General features: G+C 49.0%; 1 protein-coding gene across 2 annotated transcripts in view; it reads left to right on the top strand.

Moving 5' to 3' along the window:
- SH2D4B (SH2 domain containing 4B) overlaps positions 1-14686 on the top strand; it is a 75610-nt gene that overhangs the window by 41721 nt on the left and 19203 nt on the right. The window contains exons 5-6 of one of the 2 annotated variants that reach the window (XM_068982866.1): positions 9661-9877; positions 13448-13575. In XM_068982866.1, coding sequence (XP_068838967.1) covers positions 9661-9877; positions 13448-13575 — 345 coding nt within the window. The remainder of the gene's footprint in view (positions 1-9660; positions 9878-13447; positions 13576-14686) is intronic. The other variant, XM_068982867.1, reaches the window with a different exon arrangement.

The following is a 14686-nucleotide window of genomic DNA, read 5'->3' as shown; positions in this document are numbered from 1 at the left end:
TATTACAATGAAGATCAATAACCCCATGTGCTGCAACTAAGCTCCAGTGCAGCTAGAGAAAGAAAGTTCGTGATTCTAAACTGCTGTGTACTTGACCCAGGTAGAGCTCGGGGGCTTGTGGAAAGGGGATATGGTCTGGAGATGGGATGGGGCAGAGAATTTGGGGTTTGAAGAACAGCTGAAGAATAACACAGTTTTTTTTCTCTCCACTGATAGAATGGGAAACTGTAGAGTTGCTCCTTGGGCAACTGCTCCCCAAACTCCAGGTGCATATATTTTTGGTTTTACAGCTCAGAATAATGCCAGCCCGAGCCCCCCACATGCCTGATTCACGTCCTGCCTAGGGTTCTCTCTCCTCTTGATTGCTCAAAAATCCCTGGGGAGCACTCTAGTCTTAAGGAACCCCTGATGTTGCCCCTGGTGGCCAGACGGGGTCACTGTTGGCAGCCATCAGGATTGTAAGCCAAACAAGGATGGTTGACAGCTGACCTCAGAAGCCTCTGAGTCCAGGTAGAGAGAGCCCTAGACAGAGAGGTCTTGTTTAGCTGTGGGTGGACCTCACTGGATTTCCCTGAGGCTCATCAGGGTTCATTGCCTTGGTGACAAACCCATTCTTCCCCAGGTGATGGCTGTTCCCCAGGCTACCAGAGGCCTGAATGTATATCCTCCAACATCTGGACCACATGTTTCTCTTTCTTTGGGGTCAGGAAACGTCCCCTTCTCGCAAAGCTTCATTTTGATGAGGGCTCCTGACTCTATGCAGCGCCCCCCATCTTACACCACTTCCCCACCTCCACCCCTCTGTGCCTTAATGAGACTGGACCCTTTCTAAAGGCTGTATTCCAGTCCCCCTATTTGTGACACCAATATTATTGTGTCACAGCAAACACAATAGTATTTAATGAACTCTTGCCATGTGCCGGGAACTGTCCAAGCCCCATCTATGTACACTCTCATTGATGTCTCAAAGCAACCGTGTGAGGCCCTCATTTTACAGATGAGGAAATAAAGTAGAGACAAGGTAAGTCAAGTTGCCTAAGGTTCCCTTGAAGCAGAAGATGGAGCCGAATTTAAACACATCTACATACATACACAACCTGAATATTTATTGGTGCCTTTTCCTGTATATAGGATTATTCACTGATTTTCAGAGCCATTATGCTATTTACCCAAGGGCTTACTACAAATTGATAATGCTTTGAAGCATTTGGTTTCTCTGCAGGCTCTAACTGGCTCATCTGAATTCTATTCAGCACTGAGTCTTTTCTATCTGGGCAGAAGTAGGGAGAACAGTAGTTAAGTTCTCTAGAAATAGGTTTCTTGATGAGTGGCAACTGGTGATCTTCTAAGACCTCATGCTCCCTGGACCTTCCCCCCTGAATCCCATAGGCTCCTCTACCTCCACTTGCTCAAAACCCAGTGCTCCTCTTCCCCACCTGCTTCATCACCTGGCTGTCAAAGGTGGAAACTTGGCTGTCATCCTGGTCTCTTTTCTGCTCACTACTAATCCCCAAACCTACCAAGTTATAAAGATTCAACCTCCTCAATATTCTTGGAATTTACACCCCTTCTCCTCCTCATCCTGACCATGTCTTAACTTTGACCCTACTTCTCTTTGTCTAGCTTTCTGTTTTGCAAAGGTTCATTCTTGTTCCTGTCAAGTTCATTCCCAACGATGTAGCTAAGTCAATCTTTGAAAAGTTCCAACAGCATCCTGCTTTCCTGCTTAAAGCCTTTTGGCGGCTTTCATCACTCTTTGGTAAAGTCCTGAAATTGATTAGGCAGTGTTTTTGGGTTTCCTAAATGGCCTTTTCTGTTTCTGCATTTTTATCTCTTGCCCCCTCCCCACAAGGGCTTCCTTCCAGCCATTCTGTGAGAAATGTTCCAACTTCCTTTTGCCTCTGGGCCTCTGCCCCTGAGTTCCCTCTGCTAGAACAGCCCCTCTTTGGCCTCTCCTGTTTGAATCCCTTGAGTCCACCGGGCATCAACTTAGATGTCCTCCAGAGGATTTCTCTGCCTGGATAAGGTACCCCCTCTTTCTGGCTCCCCAGCACCCTGTCCATACTGCACAGTTCCATGCACATTAGCTGTTGTGTTCCCCCTGCAAGGCAGCGAACTCTCCGAGGATGGGGACTGTGTCTTGCTCGTTGCTGTTTTTACATCCCCTAGCAGCAGCAGCCTGGCTGCCAGCCGATAGGGTGACCTTGTGAAAAATTAGGAAAAGGTGCCCGCTTTTCAAGTTGCTGCACTGCCATCTACCAGGAAACTGTCACACCATCTGTACATACTGATGGCGATCACGGGTGACTGTGCCCCCTGGAGTTGTGCAACGCACAGCTCCTGCCTGCACAACGTTGAGCTGGCACAAGAGAGGCACTATACACATGTGCTAAATAAATGTGTTTTTTTGTGCCCGAATGTATTACTTAAAGTGTTAAAAATCCTGCCTCTTGCAGTGACTAGCCTGGCCACGTTTCTGGAGCTGTGTAACTGCCCACAGATATGCTGCCAAGAGGAAACTCAGCTCCTGCCATTTCTCTTCAGCGTGGGAGAACTGAGCAGGAGTCTTGAGCAGAGGTTCGGACGTGATTCCAGAGCAGCCTGGCAGTTCGATCCCTGGGTTGGGAAGATCCCCTGGAGAAGGTCACTGCAACCCATTCCAGTATTCCTGTCTGGAGAAGCCCGTGGACAGTGGAGCCTGGCGGGCTACGGTCCATGGGATTGCAAAGAGTCGGACACGACTAAATGATTAGTAAACACACACACAGCCTGAAAGAGCGGGTGGCCTCTATTTTCCACAGAGGGAAAACTAAGACCTAGGAAGGTGAAAACTTGTCATGGGCTAGACAGAGAGTCAGGAGCAGAGCCAAGCAGAATGCTCAGCTTCCCTCCCGGCCTGGGGCAGCTGAAACTCCCAGGTCCAACAAGAGTGAGGCTGGCCTCCTAAGACTGGGGGTCTTGGTGCCTTTTGAGCATGAGGGTTGCAGGCCGGCAGTCCTGGAAAGTGGTGTCTCAGTTCTGGGAGGTGGCCCCAGGCCGGGCAGGTGTGGGTGCATCCTTGTGATAGGAGGGCAAAGCTGGAAGGGGCCTTTCCCCCTGATCTGCTGGTGAGAGAACTAAGGGATGGCTGGGGGCACACACAGCTGGGTACATTTCTAGCTAATGGCAACACCTGCTGTGCTCTGGCCTCTTCATTCTAAGCCCAGTGCTCTCCAAGCCAGAATGTTACAGAATGGGTTTTTCTTTTTTAAATTTTATATTGTGGTAGGGGCCTTCCCTGGTGGTCCAGTGGGTAAGACTCTGAGCTCCCGATGTAGGGGGCACGGGTTTGACCCTTGATGGGGAACTAAGATCCTGCATCCTACAGGCCACATGGCGTGGCCAATAAAAGGGTAAAAAAAACCCCAACAAAGGCATTGTGGTTTTGAACTGTGGTGTTGGAAAAGACTCTTGAGAGTCCCTTGGACTGCAAGGAGATCCAACCTGTCAATCCTAAAGGAAATCAGTCCTGATTATTCATTGGAAGGACTGACGCTGAAGCTGAAACTCCAATACTTTGGCCACCTGATGCGAAGAACCGATTCACTGGAAAAGACTCTGGTGCTGGAAAAAATTGAAGGCAGGAGAAGAAGGGGACGGCAGAGGATGAAATGATTGGATGGCATCACCTACGTGATGGACGTGAGTTTGACAAAAGGCTCTGGGAGTTGGTGAAGGACAGGGAGGCCTGGCGTGCTGAAGTCCATGGGGTTGCAAAGAGTCAGACACGACTGAGCGACTGAACTGAACTGACACAGCTTCAGACTGACCATTTTAACTGCTTGCAAGTGTACAGTTTAGTGACACTGAGCACACTCTTGGTGCTTTGCCACCATCACCACTGCCCACCTCCAGAAATTTGCTTTCTTCCCACATTGAAACTCTGGCCCATGAAACAATAACTCCTCATTTCACCCTGCCTCTAGCCCCTGGTGGCCACCACTTTCTACTCTGTGAATTTAGCTACTCTAAGTGCAATACGTGGAGTATAAGTGAAATCATACAAGGCTTTTCCTTTTGTGTCTGGCTTATTCACTTAGCATTAACATCTTTAAGTTTCAACCATGTTGTAGTTTGTGTCAGAATTTTCTCCCTTTTTAAGACTGAATAATATTCCTTTTATGTATATACTGCATTTTGTTTATCTGCTTATCCACTGATGGACATTTGTGTTATTTCCATGTTTTGGCTATTGTGAATCATGCCGTTATGAACATGGGTGTACAAATATTTATTTGAATTCCTGCTTTCAATTCTTTTGGGGATATGTCTAGAGTTGGCGTTGCTGGACCATATGTAATTGTGCGTTTAGTTTTTTTATGGAATTGTTGTACTGTTTTCCACAGCAGCTGCACCATTTCACAGTCCCACCAACATTGCATAAGGGTTCCAATTTCTCCATATCCTTGCCAGCACTTGTTATTATCATATTTCTTTTAATTTAAAAACAATAGCTATACGGATAGGTGTGAAGAGGTATCTCTGTGGTTGGTCCATTTTTCAGTCTATCAATTCAGCTTTTCTTCTGGTCTTCAGTGTTTTCCTGCTGTTCAGCTGTCTTTACATTATTTCTGAGAGACCAGGTTCATTCTCCCCTTTAACAGATGGAGAGAGGAGACCTTGGAAGCCACCTTAGAAGTGGGAATGGCTCTGATCCCCGTTTGTTCTGCGTGCAGTGCAGGCCCTTGCCGTGCCTACTGAGCAGGCCCCTGGGAAGTCATCCTGGACTGGAACTCAGGCCGTAGGAGAAAGCGAAGTTGGCTTGGTTGGGGCCCCACCTCTGCAGTGGGGTCCTCTGGAGTATAAGACAGTCTGATACTTGCTGCCTCAAGGCCAAAGGTGCTTGTGGTTGTTTTTACTGGGATAGAAGAAAAAAGCTTTGAGTTCTGGCTGAGGGTTTCCATGGCAGATTCCCATGATTACACTTTGAATCTATCCCAGATTCAGAGAAGGAACAGAAGCAACCTTTGATGATTTCAAACTTACTTTAGGGTAAGCTGGGAGTTCCCTGGCGGTCCAGTGGTTAGGACGTGGCGCTTTCACTGCCCTGGCTGGAGAGCTAAGGCCCTACAAGCTGCTCATAACAGACCCAGAATCCATGCCACTGAGCGTCAAGGGTGCCCCCTCCTGGACTGACTGAGAACTGCTTATGTCTGCATTTTGACGGTGCTAACGCCACCCATGGAGAAGGCAGTGGCACCCTCTTGCCTGGAAAACCCCATGGATGGAGGAGCCTGGTGGGCTGTAGTCCATGGGGTCGTGAAGAGTCGGACACGACTGAGCAACTTCACTTTCACTTTTCACTTTCATGTATTGGAGAAGGAAATGGCAACCCACTCCAGTGTTCTTGCCTGGAGAATCCCAGGGACGGTGGAGCCTGGTGGGCTGCCGTCTATGGGGTCGCACAGAGTCGGACATGACTGAAGCGACTTAGCAGCAGCAGCAGCAATGCCACCCACTCCAGTGTTCTTGCCTGGAGAATTCCATGGACCGAGGAGACGGATAGGCTACAGTCCATGGGACGGCAAAAGTCGCAAAGACATGACTGAGCGCCGAAAACTTTCACCTTTTTCACTTCCGATGGAAATAAAACCTTTAGCTAACACCATGGTGCTCAAAATGTACCCGGCACAGTTGTAAGTGATTTATACTAGTTTCATAGTAACTTCATGACAACTTTATGAGGTAGGGACCATTATTATGTCCGTTTTACTTTTGACAAAATGGAGGCCCAGGGTGATTAACTAACTTGTCCACTGTTACACAGCTGGTAAATGAAGTTGAGATCTGAACCCAGGCAGCTTGGCTCCAGAATCAGGCTTTGAGAAATTTGAAGAAAAGATCCAGGTCAGAGGCCACATTTAGTAAGACATTGCTTTTCCAAAGCACTTCATCGTTTATAGTGTTTTATATGTTTCATTTAATCTTTATAATAACTCAATGAGGCGGACACTCACATCATTCTTATTTTGACAGAGGTAAACACTGAGGCCTGGAGGCCTTCAGGGATTTTCAAAAGAAAGCTGGCATAGAGTGTTGATGAAGGTTAGAGAAAAGGGATCCTGGGCACTGTTGGTGAGAGTATAAATCGATGTAGCCACTATGGCAAACGCTATGGAGGTTCCTCAAAAAAATTAAAAATAAAGCTACCATATGACCCAGCAATCTCCCTTCTGGGTATATATCGAAAGGAAATAAAATCAGGCTATTGAAGCGATATCTGTACTCTCATGTTTACTGCAACATTTATGGTAGCCAAGCTACAGAAACAACGTAAGCATATGTCAACGGATGAATGAGGACCACACACACACACACACACACACACACACACACACCACCCACCCACCCACACACACACACACACACACCACCCACCCACCCACCCACACACACACACACACACACAACACCCACCCACCCACCCACCCACCCACACACACACACACACACACACACAACACAGACACACACAACACAGACACACACACACACAACACACACACACGGACCTTTAGGGATTATGCTAAGTGAACAAAAGACAAAGGAAAATACTACACAATTTCACCTATATGTGAAATCTAAAAATGTCAAACCCATAGAAACAAAGAGTAAAATGGTGGTTTCCAGGGCCTGGGGGCAGGGGTGGCGGGGTGAGGATGAGTTAGAAGTTGATCAAAAGGTACAAAATTAGAAGATGAATAAATTCTGGGGCTCTAATGCACAGCTTAGTGACTGTAGTCAACAATAATGTGTTATATACTTCTAAGTTGCCTAGAATGAAAGTGAAAAAGTGAGTCACTCGGTGGTGTCTGACTCTTTGGGACCCCATGGACTGTAGCTCACCAGGCTCTTCTGTCCCTGGAATTCTCCAGGCCAGAATACTGGAGTGGGTAGCCATTCCCTTCTCCAGGGGATCTTCCCAACCCAGGGATCCAACCTGGGTCTCCCACATTGCAGGCAGGTTCCTTACCATCTGAGCCACCAGGGAAGCTCAAGTTGCCAAGAGACTAGATCTTAAATGTTCTCGCCACAAAAAAGAAAAGGTAACTATGTGAGTGATGAATGAGTTAGCTAATGCTAGGGTGATCATCATTTTGCAATATATTAAGTATGTCAACATCAGCACATAGAACACTTTAAGCTTATTTATATACATCAATTATGTGTCAAAAAAAAAAAAGAAAGAAACACAAGAAGAGAAAAAGACCCAAGAAGCCCTCCTGGAGCTGCCAGTGACCCTGACTCCATATCAGTCTCTCTCCATAATCGAGGCTGGGCGGCAGGGCTGGCTTCCTGCTCGCAGCCTCGGCCATGTCGTCACCTCTGAGTACCCTCTGTACTGCTGCCTGGCATTTCTGAGCTGATCTGGCTGCACGTGCATCACAGCTGGTTTGAGTTGGTGGACACAGCTGCACAGAGGGGAGTTTGCAGAATGGTGGGGAGCTTGGTGGCACTTGAACAAAGGGTGGGGAGAAGCTCAGAGGCCCACTGGGCTGGGAAAGAAAGTGGGTGGATATTCCTTAAGGGCCAAGGGATTTGCCTTTTGTCCTGCACATACTCAGAGCCACTTAAGGCTTCTGAGGAAGACAATGACCAAACCAGGGCTGGACTTTGGGAGGCTGGATTTAGTCCCTGTGTGACCCACAGCCTGTGCCCTCCCCTAGCTGAGTTCCCAAAGCGTGTCTTCCTACTTTGCATGTGACATCCCTCTATCACCGACTGTGGCTGTCTCTCAAGGGCTGTCAACTCTCAAAGGTCACTGGCCCCTGAAGAGATTTAGTTGTTTAATCTCCAAGTCATGTCTGACTCTTTTGTGACCTATGGACTGTAGCCCACCAGGCTCTTCTGTCCATTGGATCTCCCAGACAAGAACAGTGGAGTGCGTTGCCATTTCCCTCTCCAGGGGATCTTCCCAACCCAGGGATAGAACCCAGGTCTCCTGTGTTGGCAGGTGGATTCTTTACCACTAAGCCACCAGGGAAGCCCTCCTGGTGGGGCAGATGCTTCTGTGTTCTGTCTGTAGTCTCGTGACTGGAAAGCCCACGCTGGGAAACTGTGGTGGCAGGTATTGTGGTGTTCTTAGTACCAGGAACTGAAATTAGGTTTTTTCTCCCCCGCTGACCCTGCCCCCTGCCTCTTCTGGATTCCTCCCTCTTCCTTCCCTGGAAAAGCTCCTGTTGACCTTTCCAGGCCCAGTGGGGTGCTCAGTCTCCTGACTTCCTCACAGAACCTGAGTGCTGCAGCCCCTAAACTCCGACAAGACTTGTTGGGTTCCTATTCTCCTTATGCTACAGATATTTATTTGTCTTATTCTCCCAGCTACGCTCTGAGTGTCCTGCGGGAACAGTCTCATCTTTGCTATCTCCATATTCAGCTCAGAGTCTGGCAGGGTTAAACACTTAATGGGGTGCAGCCATTCAAGCATATGTATCACCTGCTGACGGATGCATATGTATGCCAGGCACTGGAATGCAGCAATGAATAGACCAAAGAAAATCCCCCTCCCGCCACCCTGGCACTCTCAGTCTAGGTGACCTCCTCTTCTATAAATACTTTCTGAGGGACAGACTTCCCGCTGCCTTCCTCAGATCTGGGAGATGGTGTGTGTTGAGAATGGACTTTGACCGCTTGAAGAGGAGAAGCTCTTTCTTTAAGGATGAGGACCATTTGCCTTGTATCCTGCAAGCGCCTAAAGAACCCAGGTCCCTGGCATCGGTAGGTTGCAGTTGCGTGCCCCACAGGTGTTGGATGAACTTTGGATCAGACTTGGACTTTGGGTAAGATTTTTCTTAAGGCTTGGGCCAAGGCAGTCCCTGGACCTGTGCAATGAGGCCACTGCCAGCTCCAAGAGTTCTCCACGAAAGGCCTGGATTGTAGGGGCAGATGGAGCCTGGCTTGATGCAGTCAGACCACAAAATAATCGGTTTTAATTCGAGACCGTGCTTCAGAGGTCTTCCTCGCTCTGTGCACTTTCCCAGCTCCAGGACTTCCTTTTGAGTTTTAGAAGCAGAAACTTGCAGATGTCCAACCTGCCTCGAGAGATACAGAAAGACGTGCTGGTGAGGGGGCGTCACGGCAGACACGGCAGCTCTGTGGTTACAGAGTCACTGAAGCACCTCTTCCCTGCCTCCAGCACACTCACCCGCCAGCTTCAAGGCCTCAGGGAACCAAAGAGAAAGGGAGCCGGAGCCGGGACTCCTCCTCTGCTAGCGGGGAGTATGGGTCCCTGCCAGGCTTGCGCACTGACCCAGCTTCTTTGGCACTCAGTTTCCACATGAGTAACATGAGGAGGGATGATCTTAAGGGCTCTTGTGGCTTTTTGTAGGAAATAGCCCGGGCTCTGGTATCAGAGACACCTTTTACTTATATTTTTGTTGATTTATTTTTTTAAATTTTGTCTCCACTGAATCTTCACTGTGGCATGCAGACCTTTTCTCTAGCTGGGGTGTGGGCTTAGTTGCCCCATGGCAGGAGGGATCTTAGTTCCCTGACCCGGGATCGGACTCCCATCCCCCGCCTTCCAGTGCGGGGGGGAAGTCCCTGGAAATACCTGACTTTAAAAGGAAGAAAGCTTGGGGAGTGGGTACAGTGGTGAACGTGCTCTCGCTTCCTTTCCAGTGCGTCGATCCAAGGCGGCTGACGAGGAGAGGAGCCGCCGAGCCCAGCGCGCCCGGGACGAGTACCAGCGTCACTCGCTCCGCGCCATCCAGAAGGGCACCGTTGCCGGACTCAGCTCCAGGTTCCGAGAGCTCGGCCAGAGCCACGAGCAGGAGGCGAGACTCTACCACCACCTCCCAGGCCCGGGGCCGCTTTCACCCCTGGCTGTGCCTGGCAGGTGGGTCGTGGTGTTGTTTGAGACCTTTGGTTATTGCCAACAATGCCCTTAGTAAGTAACCTTGTAGACATTAATTTTGTACTCGGGCAACTACTATCTACAACAGAGATTCCCAAAAGTGGGACCACTGGATTAAGGGCTACATGCATGTATAGTATTGATAGCTAAGGCCAATTTGTCCTCCACAGAGATGGTGCCAGTGAGCACTCTCATTCTTTAGCCTTGCCAGCAGTATGTTGTCAGACCTTTTTTTTGTGTGTGTGTGAGAAATAATATCTCAGTGAAAGTTTAAATCTGCATTTCATGAGGTGAAGTATTTTGTATATGTTTAAGGGTTTTTGATATTTCCATACCTGTCTCTTCCTTTCCTGCCTCTTCATTGTGTTATTGGTCTTTTTGTCACCTATTTTTTTGTTTATTGTTATTCAGTTGCTAAGTTGTGTCCAACTCTTCGCAGCCCCATGGACTGTGGCACACCAGGCTCCTCCATCCTCCACTATCTCCTGAGTTTGCTCAAATTCATGTCCACTGAGTCAGTGATGCTGTCTAACCATCTCATCGTCTGCCATTCCCTTCTTCTTTTGCCTTCTATCTTTCCCAGCATTAGGATCACTTCCAATGAATCAGCTCCTCACATCAGGTGGCCAAAATATTGGAGTTTCAGCCTCAGTAACAGCCCTTCCAATGAATATTCAGGGCTGATCTATTTTTAGGAACTCCTAAAATATAGGGGAAAAGATTCTCTTCTTTGTGACAAAACATTTCCCCCCCTCAACCTGTCATTTGTCTTTTGACTTTTACGATAACGTTTCCTGTCGTGCAGGAATTCTTGATTTTTATGAGATCAGAGTTTCTTTTATGTTTACTGGATTTAGAGACACAGTTAGAAATCTTCTTCCTCTTGTGCTTTTTTTTTTTTTAAGGAGACAAATAATTTGTCCTTCAGGCCCAGAGGATAGAGCTGCATGGATTGTTGCAGTCTGGCTCCAGGCTGTCTGGGTGTAGCTGTCAGTAGGGGAGAAGTGACAGCCACAGGGAGCCCCTTGCGTGGGGTGGGGGAACCAGGGACCAGGCGGATGGAATGGCAGACCCAGGCACCAGAAGCCGTGCATCAGCCTTTTTCCTGTGGCTGCCCTATGGCACAGGTCCCTGTGGCCTCACTGCCCTCAGCACTGTGGTGCCAGCACATGCTTGCCTGGCTGTACTGGGGGCAGACACGGGGTTGATGGGAGAGAGCTGCAGGGGCAGGAGCAAGGCTTCTGGCCAGGTGGCCTCTTGGAGCATCTCCCCCTAGCATTTACATTCTGGGGAATCAGATTCTCTACTTGGAAACAGGGGGACAAGAGTGAATGAATTTTCCTTGCTGTCATTTATAACCTCCTCTTGCCTTCTAAGGATAATGAGTCTTAGAATCCAGAGGATTTTTTCTCCCCAAGCATAATTATTTACTGGGGAATGCAAGTGTGAAGGAAGAGGCTGGGGGCAGGACGGTTGTTTCACAAAGAGAAAGGGACTCTGAGGTTCCTGAGAAGAGGGAAATGCTGAAGGGTGGATACAGGGCGGCAAAGCTGGTTAGAGGAGCTCTGCCTGTGGAGGTGGCTGTGGGGAGGAAGGGATTTGGAGAACAGCCCCACTGATCACGCCTCTGAGCCGTTCAATGGAACCTCACCCCTGTCTTTCTTGTGTGTTAGTTGCTCGGTCGTGTCTGACTCTTTCTGACCCCATGGACTGTAGCCCACCAGGCTCCTCTGTCCATGGGGATTCTCCAGGCAAGAATACTGGAGTGGGTTGCCATGCCCTCTTCCAGGGGATCTTCTCAACTCAGGGATTGAACCCAGGTCTCCTGCATTGCAGGAGGATTCTTTACTGTCTGAGCCTCCAGGGAAACCCTGTCTTTCTTATGGAATCATTTAAAAAATCTGCAGTGTTCACTACCGCACGTGAGTACAGGGATTCATTTTAGGGCAGGAAAAATAGGAGCTCATTCTGGGGTTTGCCAGGAAGTCCTGGGCTTGTCGTCCGTTTTTGTTGGTGCAGAGGAAATGCAATGACTGCATAAGGGGACAGCTGATGTTTATTGTATAAGAGATGATGACAGTGGTGAATTCTAAATGCCAGTGCTATTAGGTGGACCGGACAGCAATGACCATGAGAATTTGCCAGGTTTCTGTCACTCAGGTGGAAAGGTGAAAAAGTTGCAGTTGTTTAAGGTGGGCCCAAAGTCTGCTCTGCTTTCATACCATAAATTAATATAATGGAATTTTTGAGCTTCCCTGGTGGTTGAGTGGTAAAGGATCTCCCTGCCATTGCAGGAGGCTTGAGTTTGATCTCTGGGTGGGGAAGATCCCCTGGAGAAGGAAATGGCAGCCCATTCCAGTATTCTTGCCTGGGAAATCCCATGGACAGAGGAGCCTGGCAGGCTGCAGTTCATGGGGTCACGAAACAGCTGGGCATGACTTAGTGACTAAACAAGAACAAATCTTGCTCCACAGACAGTGGTGGTGCTGTTATGGGGCATATGCTGTCCAGCCCTTACTGGGCTTCCTGTTAGTATGGCTCCAAGGAAACAGAATTTCTGTATACATCCAGGAGCCACAATACAGACACAAAAACAAGTAAAATCTGGGCTTTTGTGGGAGAATATCAGAAAGCATGGGAGTAGTGCCCCTGTTCATCTCACTCTAGGGATCTTCAGACCCTCACCAGATCGCCGGTCAAAAGTCAGCCAGCGTAGTGCCTTGCTCCTGCCCCTCTCTCGTTCCTCTGTCCTTTCCCTTTTTATTTTTTGGAGGTGAAGCTCAGCCATTTTCAGAGCAGATTGAGGCTGTTCCCTGTCCTGACACTGTGTCATAAATCATGAAAGCTAGTTGGCCAAGACAGGTGTCCCTTAGACGGCAGGGGCAGGGGAGATGAGCGGGAGATGGGGCGAGGCAAAACCAGCATCCTCTTCAGTGGGGGTTTGGGGAGGGTGGAGGACACGCACATATAATGGTTTTGCTGGTATTACATTAGGATCCTTCTTCTTAGATTCTGCTGTTGATGCCCTGGCCTTTTCCTCCCTCTTAGACATCCCCTCCTGTCCTGTTTCCTGCTTGCACTTGTGTAACTTCTTCTTTTTCTTTTTTTTTGCATCAAAAGAAATATCGGCTTTACCAGGCAACTGGTGGGATCCCAGTTCCCATACCAGGGACTGAACCTGAGGGACCCCACCCCTCTCCTGGATTGGAAGCATGGAGTCTTAACCACTGAATCACTGGGCTGCCAGGAAAGTCCCCCTCCTTTAAAAAAAATTTTTTTTATTGGAGTATAGTAGCTTTATGATGTTATGCTAGTATGCTTTTTTCCCCCAAAACAAGTGATAACAGTTTTCTTTTGGGGAAAAATACGAACAGCTGGTACATTATAATCTGCAGAGAGCCGTCAAGTACTTGGATTTATTTAATCCTTTCCTCAAGCGTGCGTGTGGGCACCGGGTGTTCGCGGTGGTCTTCCTGGCCCCTCCCCCTCCCTCCTGCCCCGCCCCCTGCCCCTCCCTTGTGACTCTCCCACGCTCCGTGGTGTCTGTCTCAGCAGGACCTGGGAGCGGCCCCTGCGCCCCGTCTCCAGAGAAGTCATAGTCCGCTGGTTTAAGGAGGAGCAGCTGCCTCGCCGAGCGGGCTTCGAGAGGAACACCAAAGCCATCGCCCCCTGGTTCCACGGTAGGCTGACCTTCCAGATCCCTGGGGCAGGTTCCCACATCTCAGCCTCCCTCTGGGGTTGGGGCAGAGTCTGAAGGGCCGCTGCAGTCAGGGGAGTGAGGGCGTTAGACTCTGCTGATTCTGCTCTGGCCCCACAAAGGCTGGTGGTCTCCCGGGGCTGAGGCTGTGTTCCTGGTTGCCTGCGGAGAGCGCAGTGGAGAGAGGCCTGGTGTCTGCCTATTCTGTGCTCACTGAACCTGCTGAGCTCGAGGCACAGGCTTTGATGTCCCCATGGCATGTGCTGGAACACTGAGGGGCCTTCACAGAGACCTTAGAGACCACGGCTTAACATCTCTGTGCGGGAGCCTGCAGGCCCCCAGGGCTCCGGACGAGCACTGCCCTCTCTGCTGGGAAGGGATAAACAGGACTCTTGTGCACCACCCTCACTGCACAGCCTGCTTGGCCGTCAAGGGTCCCTCAGAGGCATTTCTCTCTGGGCATTGTGACCCCCTTCCTTCTCCTGGGCCTCCATATACCCAACAGGGTGGAGGGGCTCCTTATGGCTCAGAAAGAAGACAGTCAATGTTTATGCGTGGCCTCACTGTGTGTCCCTGGAGCTGGTCCCAGGGATTCCCTGCCTGGAACCTCTGTCTCAGTTATGTGTCCCTGTAGCCCTGGGAGAGCTTCCATTGGGATCACTGCTTTCCTTTCTGTTCGTACATTATTGTAATCATGAAAGCACAAACTAGCATCTTAGGTGCTTGCATAGCGTGTGACTCATAGTGTTGAGGAGGGTGTTTGTCAGGGTCATTGGCTGCTCTGCCAGTGGAGAAGGCATGGCAGAGGTCCTCAAATTTATCTTTAGCTTTATTTTTTATCCCAGTTTTAAAAATGTAATTTTTATATTGTCACAGAGCAAACAGAAATGTGATTTAAGTCTTGCAATTCACACAAGTGATAAAGCATGCAGAAACGCTGCTAATACATGGACCAGAGCTATTTAGTGACAAAGTTTTCATTGATCTGTGACAAGAGGAAAGAAAAAGGCTCATATATGGAGGGTGGCCAGCTATCTTTGCTTGGAAAGGACTGTGTCATATTCAAAGATAATACCCTCTCCTCAGTTTTAGTG

The sequence above is a fragment of the Capricornis sumatraensis genome, chromosome 10 (assembly GCF_032405125.1).
Source record: "Capricornis sumatraensis isolate serow.1 chromosome 10, serow.2, whole genome shotgun sequence".
Lineage (NCBI taxonomy): Eukaryota > Metazoa > Chordata > Mammalia > Artiodactyla > Bovidae > Capricornis > Capricornis sumatraensis.
The sequence above is the reverse complement of the archived record's forward strand: the minus strand, read 5'-3'. Positions and strand labels throughout refer to the sequence as shown.